The sequence below is a fragment of the Amyelois transitella genome, chromosome 10 (assembly GCF_032362555.1).
Source record: "Amyelois transitella isolate CPQ chromosome 10, ilAmyTran1.1, whole genome shotgun sequence".
NCBI classification, from domain to species: Eukaryota; Metazoa; Arthropoda; class Insecta; order Lepidoptera; family Pyralidae; genus Amyelois; species Amyelois transitella.
Window position 1 is genome coordinate 10,857,829 of NC_083513.1, and position 12,073 is coordinate 10,869,901.

A 12,073-nucleotide genomic window follows, 5' to 3' on the forward strand; every position below is an offset into this window, starting at 1 on the left:
TCTATATCCCCTGCGGAGTAGACAGAGCCAGTTTTTAATACGTTATAGAAGTAGGAATAGTCAGGTTTTGAAGCAACTCTCAAACTCAGTTATTTTATTTTCGTGATTAATTACCATGTAAACCTAATTTCACCAAAATTATGGTTGTATATTGTAAGAATGGATGTGGATAGACTAACGAAAAGTATTTTTAAGGTATTAGTTTGAATACTAACCGATGTTCTTACGGTGGAGGAAAACATCGTAAGAAAACCTGCACATTCAGGCAACGGGATGTGTAAGAATGATCGATCCAATACGGGTCTGGTTGCCTTGCAAAGGTTGCGGAGGTCAGATGGGAATCGCTTCGTGTAAAAACCTGACTCACCCAATCCAGGGTCCATGGTCAAAGGCACACCCCGGGCTCCTCTCCAGAGTGGTGAGGATGCAACTGGGACTAAAGCCAGGAGGAAGAAGATATATGTATATAGTATATCAGTTGAATTCACTGCTTATAAACCGTGTGGTTCCCGGCATCAATACAAAAAAGAACAGGACCACTCCATCTCTTTCCCATGGATGTCGTAAAAGGCGACTAAGGGATAGGCTTACAAACTTGGGATTCTTTTTTAGGCGATGGGCTTGCAACCTGTCGCTATTTCAATCTCAATTCTACCATTAAGCCAAATAGCTGAACGTGGCCATTCAGTCTTTTCAAGACTGTTGGCTCTGTCTACCCCGCAAGGGATATAGACGTGACCATATGTTACATACACATGTTCACGTCTATATCCCTTGCGGGGTAAATAGGTATTTTTAACTTTAAACCATCGAAATGCACAAATAAATGATTGATTAATTAACTGACTCATTAATTGTTTCAGCCAGTGAAATGTGGCTGGGGTCCGCTCCGTCAGCTGAGGAGCGTCGCGGGGCAGTTCGCACCCACAGCGAGGGCAGGGCTTCGCATTCCTCGCTGGGTAACGCTCACAGGTGAGATGAAGAGGCCGGCGTATAAGTTGACCTTTACGTAGTGAAGTTAATGTAATGAAATAAACTACTAATACATACATACATACATAAAATCACGCCTCTTTCCCGGAGGGGTAGGCAGAGACTACCTCTTTCCACTTGCCACGATCTCTGCATATTTCCTTCGTTTCATCCACATTCATAACTCTCTTCATGCAAGCTCGGCGGTTTCGGGCACTTTTGACCTGACCCTTTGCCAGGACGTCCTTAATTTGATCAAGATACGTTACTACTAATACTAATAACTTTATTTTTCTCCACAACATTACAGTTAGTTTCTTAACGATACTATAGCTAAATATGACGGCCTCTGTGGAGCAGCGGTAGTATGCTTTTCTGTGACACCGGAGGTCCCGGGTTCGAATCCCGGCCAGTAATTTGTCCCGTTTATATTTATATTTTACATACATACATACATATGGTCACGTCTATATCCCATGCGGGGTAGACAGAGCCAACAGTTTTGAAGACTAAATGGCCACGTTCAGCTGTTTTGTTTAATGATAGAATTGAGATTCAAACAGTGACAGGTTGCTAGCCCATCGCCTAAAAGAAAAATCCCAAGTTTGTAAGCCTACCCCTTAGTCGCCTTTTACGATATCCATGGGAAAGAGATGGAGTGGTCCTATTCTTTTTTGTATTGGTGCCGGGAACCACACGGCATTTATATTTTACTTATAAAATTATTTATATGGCAAAACAACGTTTGCCGGGACAGCAACTATATACTACTCTGTCAAGAAAGTAGCAGGAAAAGATCAATAATACACAAACTGTTTGTTATTCATCCAAATTTATTTTATCACCTTCAAAATATGCTTCTTTAGAAACGATACACTTACGCCAACGAATAATCCAATCATCAAAACATTTTTTAAACGCTGTTTCCGGAATTGAGGTCAGTTCTCGCCGCGAATTCTCTTTTATGTCTTCTACCGATTGAAAACGGGTGCCACGAAGTGGTAATTTGAGTTTAGGAAAAAGAAAAAAGTCGGCTGGAGCCATATCTGGTGAATATGGTGGTTGCTCGATGGTATTTGTTGAGTGTTTGGTTAAAAATTCGTTCACAATGATGGCCTTGTGCGAAGGTGCATTATCATGGTGCAAAATCCAAGAATTTTCTTTCCACAAATCTGGCCTTTTTCGTCGGATTTGCTCTCTTAAACGCCGCATAACACTCAAATAATATTCCTTATTTACCGTTTGACCTTCCGGCAAGAATTCCGAGTGCACAACACCGCGATAGTCAAAGAAAACAGTCAACATGACTTTGACTTTTGAACGACTTTGGCGTGGTTTTTTCGGTTTCGGTTCAGTTGGAAGGCGCCACTCCGAAGCTTGTTGACTAGTTTGCATGTCAAACTCGTAAACCCACGTCTCGTCACCAGTAACAATGCGTTTCATGAATGTTGGGTCGGAATTGACTCGTTCTAGCATGTCCTCAGCGACTCTCATGCGATTGAGTTTTTGAAAAAAATTCAGGTCTTTTGGGACTAGCCGAGCGGCAACATGTTTCATACCCAAATTATTAGTTAAAATGGTACGGATCGACTCGTGAGATACAGAAAGTTCGGTGGCTATCTCTCTCAAAGTTGAATGAGGATTTTCAGTCACTATTTCCTTCACTTTTGCGATGTTAACTTCAGTTGCAGACGTTGATGGCCTACCAGAGCGAGGCAAATCTTCCATCACATCTCGACCGCTTTTGAACGCTTTGTACCACTCATAAGCACGAGTTTTTGATAAAGTCGATTCACCGTAAGCCTTCTGTAACATTTTCAGTGACTCCGAACACGATATTCCATTGGCAATGCAAAATTTAAGACAAACTCTTTGTTCGATGTTTTTATCCATTATGAAATTAGCAATACACACTAGATATGATATAGGTAACTAAAAATAGCACTGTATTTAATGTAAACAACAGATGCAACTCAAACTCCGCGCCAAAATGGAAAACAGTTGTGCCAATCTAACAACAACAAAAAAAACAAAAATTTGAATTTGGAACCATAAATAAATAATCCATTCCCGATACTTTTCTGACTGAATGTATTATGAATATTTCTCCAGCAGACGAGCCACTTGCGAGCACAACGCGAGCGGCTCCCGCCGAAGGTCTGCCGGGGACGAGCAGCAGCTGGCGCTCGGGCTGCGGACCAGGACCACGTCGGGGCACCAGCTCACCGACATCGAGATCCTGGAGCAGGTCACCGTGCTCAACCTGGACACAGGTGGGTCTCCCGGGGAGTCTCAAAAATAGAGTAGAATAGAAGAGATTTATTTTCATAACTAGCTGTGCCCGCGACTTCATCCGCGTGGATATTTTGGGTATCATTGATTCCCTCATTTTCCATTATTTCTTCGCTCTTAATAGTTGCAAAGTGATGTTATATAGCCTAAAGCCTTCCTCGATAAATGGTATATTCAACACAAAAATAATTTTTCAATTCGAACCAATAGTTCCTGAGATTAGCGCGTTCAAACAAACAAACTCTTCAGCTTTATAATATTAGTATAGATTCAGCTTTATAATATTAGTATAGATTGAATACAAGGTATCACTTATAGACGTCGCTTCAATTAAATCTAATTGTAACTACTACCGCTTCCGAAGCGCATGTGTAGAAGAAGCAACGGAACAAATTACGCTGCAGCATTTTCACTGGACAACAATTTACTTTAGATATATTACTTTAGAATTTAATATAGATCTCTTAAATCTATAAAAAGGAATCGTTGGGCAAAGACGTTTGATTAGATGAACAACAAGTGTAACTTGGCCTGAAGACCAGAACGACGTCGGGGCATCAGCTCAATGATATAGAGGTCTGGGAGCAAGTCAACGTTCTCAATCTGGATACAACTGGATCTCCCAAGAAGTCTAAAATAAAATCGTTCCAATGGGAATCGCTTCGTGTAAAAACTGGACTTACCTTATCATGGTTTAAGGGCGCACCCTGGGTTCTCCAGATAGGTGAAGATATAACCTGGGTGATGTCAGAGGGAAGAAGAAGATATTTGAGCAGATGTTGAACAACTGGTGCTCGGACTGAGGAGTAGGACACCAGCTCACTGATATAGAGATCCTGGAGCAAGTCACTGTGCTCACCCTGGATACAGGTGAGATTGTCTTCCAAGCTCGGTCAGGCCAAGATTACCCGAAATCGACGAGCTCGCATGAAGACTGTTATAATTGTGGATGAAGCGATAGAAGTGTGCCGGAATCGGAGGGGGGAGGGGAAAAGAAAGTCATTTATAAATAACTAGAGGGCCCGTGACTTCGTCCGCATGGAAACTCTATTATTCCCGCGGGAACTCCGGGATAAAAATGCCTATATGTTATTATGGGTCTTCAGCTACCTACATACCAAATGTCATCGTAATCGGTTCGGTAGTTTTGCGTGAAAGAGTAACAAACATCCATACTGACATCCTGACATAGTCACAAACTTTTGCATTTATAATATTATTAGGATTATTCTCATCTATATATATATATATATTCTCTCAGGAGAGCGGGTCCCACTAAGCGTGGCGGAACACAAACTCCCGCAATGCATAAATCCGCTAAGTCTTCACATCATGAGGTTAACATCGGAATATATCGGGAGGCCGAACGATGACGACAATGCGAGGTAAGAATATTCGAAATTTGAATTTAGTTTTTTTTTTTTTGTTAATTTGAAGCATAGATAGTGTTTGTTTCGTAGGAAATGTGTGGTTGCAAGTTTCAATTATTATTATTTTTATTTGCCCGTTTGGTGAATGACGTTGCGTCGTGTGTTCTTCATTCAAATATTTTTTTCTTTTTTTGACCTTAGGTAAAAGTAGCATGATGGCAAGTGATTGGTCGATTATAATTTAAAGGATGTTTTAGTAGTTAAGGCATTTTATTGTGATTTTTTTTTTGTTTTTGAACATTGAATCTTGCAACTATGTTTATATTAGATTAATGTTTAGTCATGTATTGTTGATTGCATGATATTTTGCAATTATTAGATTAGAAATGTGTTTAGAAAATTATATAGACTTAGTAATGACTACGAGTATATTAGTTTTTCAACTGTATTTATGCTCATTATATTATTTGTAAATTTAGATGCCAAGTTTTAGCAAAATCTAATATATTGAGGATGATTATTTATTCAGCCAAGGAACATGTTTGACGATAAATAATCCAATTTTATCCCCAATTTTGACTTTCAAATTAAATCAAATAGTTTTAAAAATATATTACTTAATTAAAATAATTTATAAATGTCACTACCGCAACCAAAGCTCAAAATAAACAAAACAAAATTGCAAGTCCAAATGCTAATTTTCAGTGGCGCAGTGAAAACCACGCGCACATATACGAGTCTATGGCGCAAACATTTGTCTGTCAGTTTGTACGCGTCCACATTCAACCTAACCAGAACGACCATACGGCGAACTGACTCCGACTACAGTATAACAACTAGGTTTCTGAAACAATTTTTAATATATTTATATATAAATATATATATTTCCTTTTTTACTTCACAAAAGTCTTGTTTAGTGTTGTTTTGTGTGTGCTTTGTGTTGTGCTTTTGATGTTTCGTAGCTTAGTGTTGTAAGTTGATGTTTAATATTTATATTTATGTATTAAATTTGACATACAAGAATAAAAGTTATATGTTAGGCTGTACAAAAATAAAAAAAAGTTATTTGTTTGGCTGTACAAAAATAAAAAAAAGTTATTTGTTTGTACAGATTATTGCAATTAAAAAAGTAAGTGTACAGTGAATAGTTTACCGTAACGCTCACAACATAAAGCTCACTGTTGAGTTGGTGAGCAATTAGCGAGTGAAGTGGTGGCTGTTCTATCTCACTCGCCGACGCACGATCGTAGCCGAGACTTGCCGATGATGACCGAACAGTCATATTGTCAACTGTGACTCGAGTCCTCGTCAAAATAAGTAGCGGGTGATGGAATTTATTAATGGGGAAACACCGGTAGTATTTGAATGACAAATTAAACTTTATTTCTCCTTAAAATAAAGTCTATTATAAAGAGATGGCAATTTCCCTCCATATTTTGTATAGGTACGCGTTCGTTCTTAATTTGTAATTTCTCATTGTAAGTGAATTTGTAGATTCTTTCGTGAGAATAAAATTTCTTTTACAACATATATCCTTCTAAAGGTGAGCTTCAATCGCCTTTTGCTGCTGTTTTTAATACATGATTGTGAATTTGCTGTAATTTATTGTGTTGCAATAAAGAGTTATTGTACAATGATATGGAGGAATGTCGAAAAAATTCCAAGAGATTTTTTATAAAAAAATGGGATGTCTGTAAAGTCGGTTTACTGACGATAGTTGAACGTGACAACGTCTTAAGAAAATACTGATGGAATGGTAGCATTTTTCAAAAGAAAATTTTAATTTCATTTGTTTAATATAGATTTGTATATATATAGAGAAGGAGGTATACGCTGCCGAACGCGATGGCCGATTGTGCCTCTTTGTCGCTCGTTCCGCGCTCTCGCTTGCACTTCAAGCCTTACATGGAACGCCTCAGAGCGAGGTAACGCCGCATGAGTCACGTTTTTTCGTGCGTGCAGCCGGCTCAATCGAATTATAAGACGTTGTCACGTCAAAAAAATTGTAATAGTGAGTGAGGCTTTCTAGTCTTTATGTACTTACTTCCGAGTGGATAAAGGTCATTAGGGAGCCTAATTATAGTAGTGGGATATGGTGTTTCAAGGTAAATGGGACAGATCAATTTATACAAAATTATCGAGGTCACAGACATATACACACTGCAACTTAGTCCGCTTCAAATATATACTATGTTGTGATCTTGTTTCTTCAACTACCTTCGTTTATTTGAGAAAGTCAGGTAAAGTTGACTTGTTCTATAAGTTATTGCAAGTTAACATATTCCATATTTGATTTATGGTTTATGTTTGTTTGTTTGTTTGTAATATCTTTATTGCATACAAATTTACACAGTAACAAGAAAATAGTACAATGTTATAAAATAAACAAATCACTAGCAATGGCGGACATATGTTTCATGGCGTTTATTTTTCAGAGAAACTGACGAGGAAAGTGAGAGTGTGTGCGCGGGCGGCGCCGAAGATGACACGAAAGACACCAAGCGGGAGTCAGCCGATAGACAGAACACGATCCGGAGGAAAACTGAAAAGTGAGTTGTCACGTCTATATCCCTTACGGGGTAGACAGAGCCAATAGTCCCGAAAAGACTGAATGGCCACGTTCAGCTGCTCGGCTTAATGATGGAATTGAGATCCTAATAGTGACAGGTTGCTAGCCCGTCGCCTAAAAAAAAGAATCACATGTATGTAAGCCTATCCCTTAGTCGTCTTTTACGACATCCATGGGAAAGAAATGGAGTGGTCCTATTCTTTTTTGTATTGGTGCCGGGAACCACACTTTAGTTCACAAGTAAGAATTTCAACAAATTCTCCTTTGCTATACATACATACATAAAATCACGCCTCTGTCCCGGAGGGGTAGGCATAGACTACCTCTTTCCACTTGCCACGATCTCTGCATACTTCCTTCGCTTCATCCACATTCATAACTCTCTTCATGCAAGTTCGGCGGTTTCGGGTACTCTTGCTATACATATTTACTGCTATATATATTTATTTATATGTTACATACATAGATATAGTCACGTCTGTATCGCTTGCGGGTTAGACGGTGCCAGAAGTTTTGAAAGGATTGAAAAGCCATGTTAAGCTGCATGATTTTATGATGGAATTAAGATTCAAATAGTGATAGGTTGCTAGTCACCGCCTACAAGAGGTATCCCAACTTTTTAAGTTATCCCTCACTCGTATTTTACGAAATCCATGGGAACGATACGGTTATACAACGGTTTTATTTATAAGTTCCGGCAACCACACGGCGATTTATGTTTTACATCAAATTAAGTATACATATTATTTGTGAATAGGATGCTTATGGGCAACTTAGTGAAAAGTCACTCGCAAGACAACATTAACAAGAAGATGAAACACGAAACGAATGCCAGGTGACGCCAGGGCATGAAGCTATACTAACGACTCGGCTTACCTTAAATGTCGGTTAAAAACACGAAACTTTTTTTTTTAATTCCAGCGCTGCATAATTTGACTTAAAAAGCGATGCTTTTGAAATCTGTTTTAGTTTTTTTTTTTATTTTGTTAACATTATTACTTTTAAAGGCAAATAATGAAGTTTGATTTTGTAATTTACATATAAAATTGCGTCAATTTATTAAACTAATTGTCAATTAATAAAAATGTCTTTTGCAAACAATAATACTTACATTGTTTTGTTTTTTTGCTTGCATAAGTATTTTGACTTGCTTTTAAACCATTGAACGTGTCTATCAGACAAAAAATCGAGAGACATTTTTTTTAAATAACAGCCAATGTGAAACAGCTATTCACGAACTTTAATAAGGCATGTCTCATCGGTGCCCAAATCGGACCCAAATAAAAGAGGTCATTTCAATTTATCTAAAATAAAATTATATTATTTAAATTTCTATTAAATCAATTTATCATAACAATGTATTCCATTGCTGACGTCCCTAAGTTGGCGTTATTGAAGAAAACGCTGCAGTGCAGTTTGTTACTGGTTCTTATGCTGAAATAAGAAGTAAACTTAGTTTTATGTAATTATATATTAAATCTATTCGATGTCAACTATTAAGTGAAAAGAAAAAGATATGACAATTATTAAGTGATGTTTAAAATGTCACATAATAATGAATAAAAAAAAATAATAATTTGTAATTAGAATCCGCTAACACAAACTCTTTTTCATTCGTTCGTTGAACAGGTTGAAACGTTTCTTCGGTAGCACGGTTAAACGGACCGTAGACGCGGCAAAATCCTTAGCGGCCGAAGTATCATCAGCCAGGCACAAAGAAGATGTGTCGGATATAGCGGACGATGTCAGAGGCGAACACAATATAAAGTTGAAAGCGTCAAATTCACATAAAGGACCTTACGACTTCGACGGATGCGTTAGACATGTTCAGGTAAATGAGGGTAATTGGGTGAAGCTAGTAACGCCATCTATTGGTGTGTCATAGAAATTACGATTTAGTTGCAACAGTTCGGCGATAGATGGCGTTGTGTAAAATTTTATAGGTGTAAGGATGTCATAGATTATGGTACGTATTTATAGTTGCGTTATAAGGTGAGTATTGAAGAAATAATACTTTGATGATTCTCTATTTTTGTGGTTGAAGAATCATCAGCTAGGCACAAAGATGTGTCGGATATAGCGGACGATGTCAGAGGCGAACACAATATCAAGTTGAAAGCGTCAAATTCACACAAGAGACCTTATGACTTCGACGGATGCGTAAGACATGTTCAGGTAAATGAGGGTAATTTGGTGAAGCTAGTAACGCCATCTATTGGTGTGTCATAGAAATTACGCTTTAGTTGCAACAGTTCGGCGATAGATGGCGTTTTGTAAAATTTTATAGGTGTAAGGATGTCATAGATTATGGTACGTATTTAAAGTTGCGTTATAGGGTGAGTATTGCAGAAGAAATACTTTGATGATTCTCTGTTTTTGTGGTTGAAGAATAATCAGCTAGGCACAAAGATGTGTCGGATATAGCGGACGATGTCAGAGGCGAACACAATATCAAGTTGAAAGCTTCAAATTCACACAAGAGACCTTATGACTTCGATGGATGTGTTGGACATGTTCAGGTAAAAGAGGGTACTAGCGATATCTGTGGGTGCTGTGTGGAACTAGTTATGATTTAGTTGCGAAAAGTTGGCGATAGGTGGCGTTGTGCAAAATTATACGTCATCGACATTTTTTTTGGTGTTTGCTAACTTCAATGGCTCTTTATTTTTTGTTATTGAAGTATAATTATGATGGGGATGTGTCGGACTTAAGTCAGGAGTAGACACATTATCAAGTTGATTTATGAGTAGAATTTTTCATTGGATATTATTCACACCAATAATTAAGGGAAAATAATTTTATTTTCTAATGAATTTACTCAAAAACAGATATATTTCAGATAGAAAGCTCTTTAGAAATAAGATAGGCTACTTTTTTCTGAAAATTTGCACAGGAGTGAAATATAAGTCGCCCGCGCAAAAGTTAGTCTTTTAAAAATTTTAAAATATGTGTGTTACGTTTCAGGAAATGGGCGATGGTCACGCGGGCGCCGTGTGGTGTTGCAAGTTCAGTGTGTGCGGCCGATTGCTGGCGACCGCTGGACAAGATAAACTGCTTAGAGTGTGGGTCACCAGGGATGCACATCATATGTTCCAGGTGCACATATGTACAAATGTATTATCACGTCTGTATTTGTTGCGGGGTAAACAGTCTCAAAAAGACTAAAAGGTCACACACAGCTGTATGGCTTTATAATAGAATTGAGATTCAAATAATGACAATTTGATAGCTCATCGTCTAAAAGGAAAATTCCAAGTTTAAAAGCCTGTCCCTTAGTCGCGTTTGACGACATCCACGGGAAAGAGATGCGAGCGATCCTATTCTCTTTTATATTGGTTCCAGGTTAACCACACGGCTCTCTGTTTTCACTTATTATAATTCAATTTATTATATTATAGATAACTAGCGACCCGGCGAAATTCGGAAAAAATTATACATAAAAACCTTCCTCTTGAATCACTCTACCTGTTACAAAAACCGCATCAAAATCCGTTGCGTAATTTTAAATATTTAAGCATACAGACAAACAGACTAAAACAGCGACTTTGTTTTATACTATGTAGTGATATTATAACAGAATTTTCACACATTCGTAATAGGAACATAATACCCAATAATACCCACAGGACATGAGAACAAAATACAACGCCGAACAGAAGTCGTCCCCCACTCCGTCGCAGGAGTCGCTGTCGTCGCTGGGCGCGGCGGGGGGCGGCGTGGGGGGCGTGGGGGGCGCGGGGGGCGCGGGGGAGCCCCCCACACCCGCCGCCGCGCCCTTCAGCCCGCGCCCCTTCTGCGTGTACGCGGGGCACACCTCCGACCTGCTGGACGTCTCCTGGTCCAAGAATTACTTTATATTGTCCTCCTCAATGGATAAAACTGTCAGGTAAGCTGTATATCTATATAAATATAATAGACTACAATATAGAGTGTGGAGGGAAAGGTCAGGTCAAGAGTACCCGAAACCGCCGAGCTTGCATGATGAGAGTTATGAATGTGGATGAAGTGAAGGAAGTATGCAGAGATCGTGGCAAGTGGAAAGATGTAATTTCTGTCTACCCCTCCGGGAAAAAGGCGCGATTTTATGTATGTATGTATAATAGACTACTTGAATCATAATCAATTTCAAATGTTAACGGATATTTCTAATTAAGCGAAGGTAATCGAATATAAATAAATATCAATTTTAATAATTATAAGCGCTAGAATTATCAAGGAACCCCATTTTGAAAATTCGTTTTGAATTTTTAATTTGAAACGTCAAAAACGCCGTCATTAATGGTATGACATCATTCTAAATGTAAACTAAAGAAATGTATGTAAACAAGTCCCAAAATAACATGTCAAGTCAAATATTTGTATTAAAATATTATGAAATCAGAGCACAGATAATAAATAGACCAAGATGGCGGCCGGCATTATCGCTCGTTTTAAAAAAAAACGATTTTAAATATTAATTATTGAGACTTTAAAGGTTTTTACAAAATGAAATTATATTTTTTTTTGGCCGAAATAACAAATATGAACTATTCAAAACCAACTTGAAAAAAAAAACCAAAAAGCTACGAATTCAGCTCCACCTACAAAAGAATACAAGATTTTCGCAAATCCCACGGGAACTATAGTTTTTACCGGGATGAAATGTACCCATGTCCTTCTCCAGACTCTATATACGTGATATTTCAAGTTGTAAAATAAAACCTTGTAAAAGTTGTAAAATAAAACCGGCAACAGTTACCCACAGAACGTCAACTTTGAACACTATTTTCTCACAAGAAATTTAATTCAGTACATAACCCGTGAAGAGGTAACAAACAAACAAACAAACTTACTTTCGCATTTATAAATATTACATACATACATACTTAAA

At 38.0% G+C, this 12,073-nt stretch overlaps 1 protein-coding gene across 3 annotated transcripts in view; it reads left to right on the forward strand.

Annotated features, from left to right (window-relative positions):
• Positions 1–12,073, forward strand: part of LOC106139584 (WD repeat-containing protein 44) — a 30,089-nt gene that overhangs the window by 12,433 nt on the left and 5,583 nt on the right. The window contains exons 10-17 of one of the 3 annotated variants that reach the window (XM_060946384.1): positions 864–972; positions 3,088–3,245; positions 4,526–4,649; positions 5,340–5,474; positions 7,070–7,183; positions 8,833–9,034; positions 10,168–10,299; positions 10,830–11,089. In XM_060946384.1, coding sequence (XP_060802367.1) covers positions 864–972; positions 3,088–3,245; positions 4,526–4,649; positions 5,340–5,474; positions 7,070–7,183; positions 8,833–9,034; positions 10,168–10,299; positions 10,830–11,089 — 1,234 coding nt within the window. Of the gene's footprint in view, positions 1–863; positions 973–3,084; positions 3,246–4,525; positions 4,650–5,339; positions 5,475–7,069; positions 7,184–8,832; positions 9,035–10,167; positions 10,300–10,829; positions 11,090–12,073 lie in introns of all 3 variants that reach the window. The other 2 variants (XM_060946383.1, XM_060946385.1) reach the window with 2 other exon arrangements.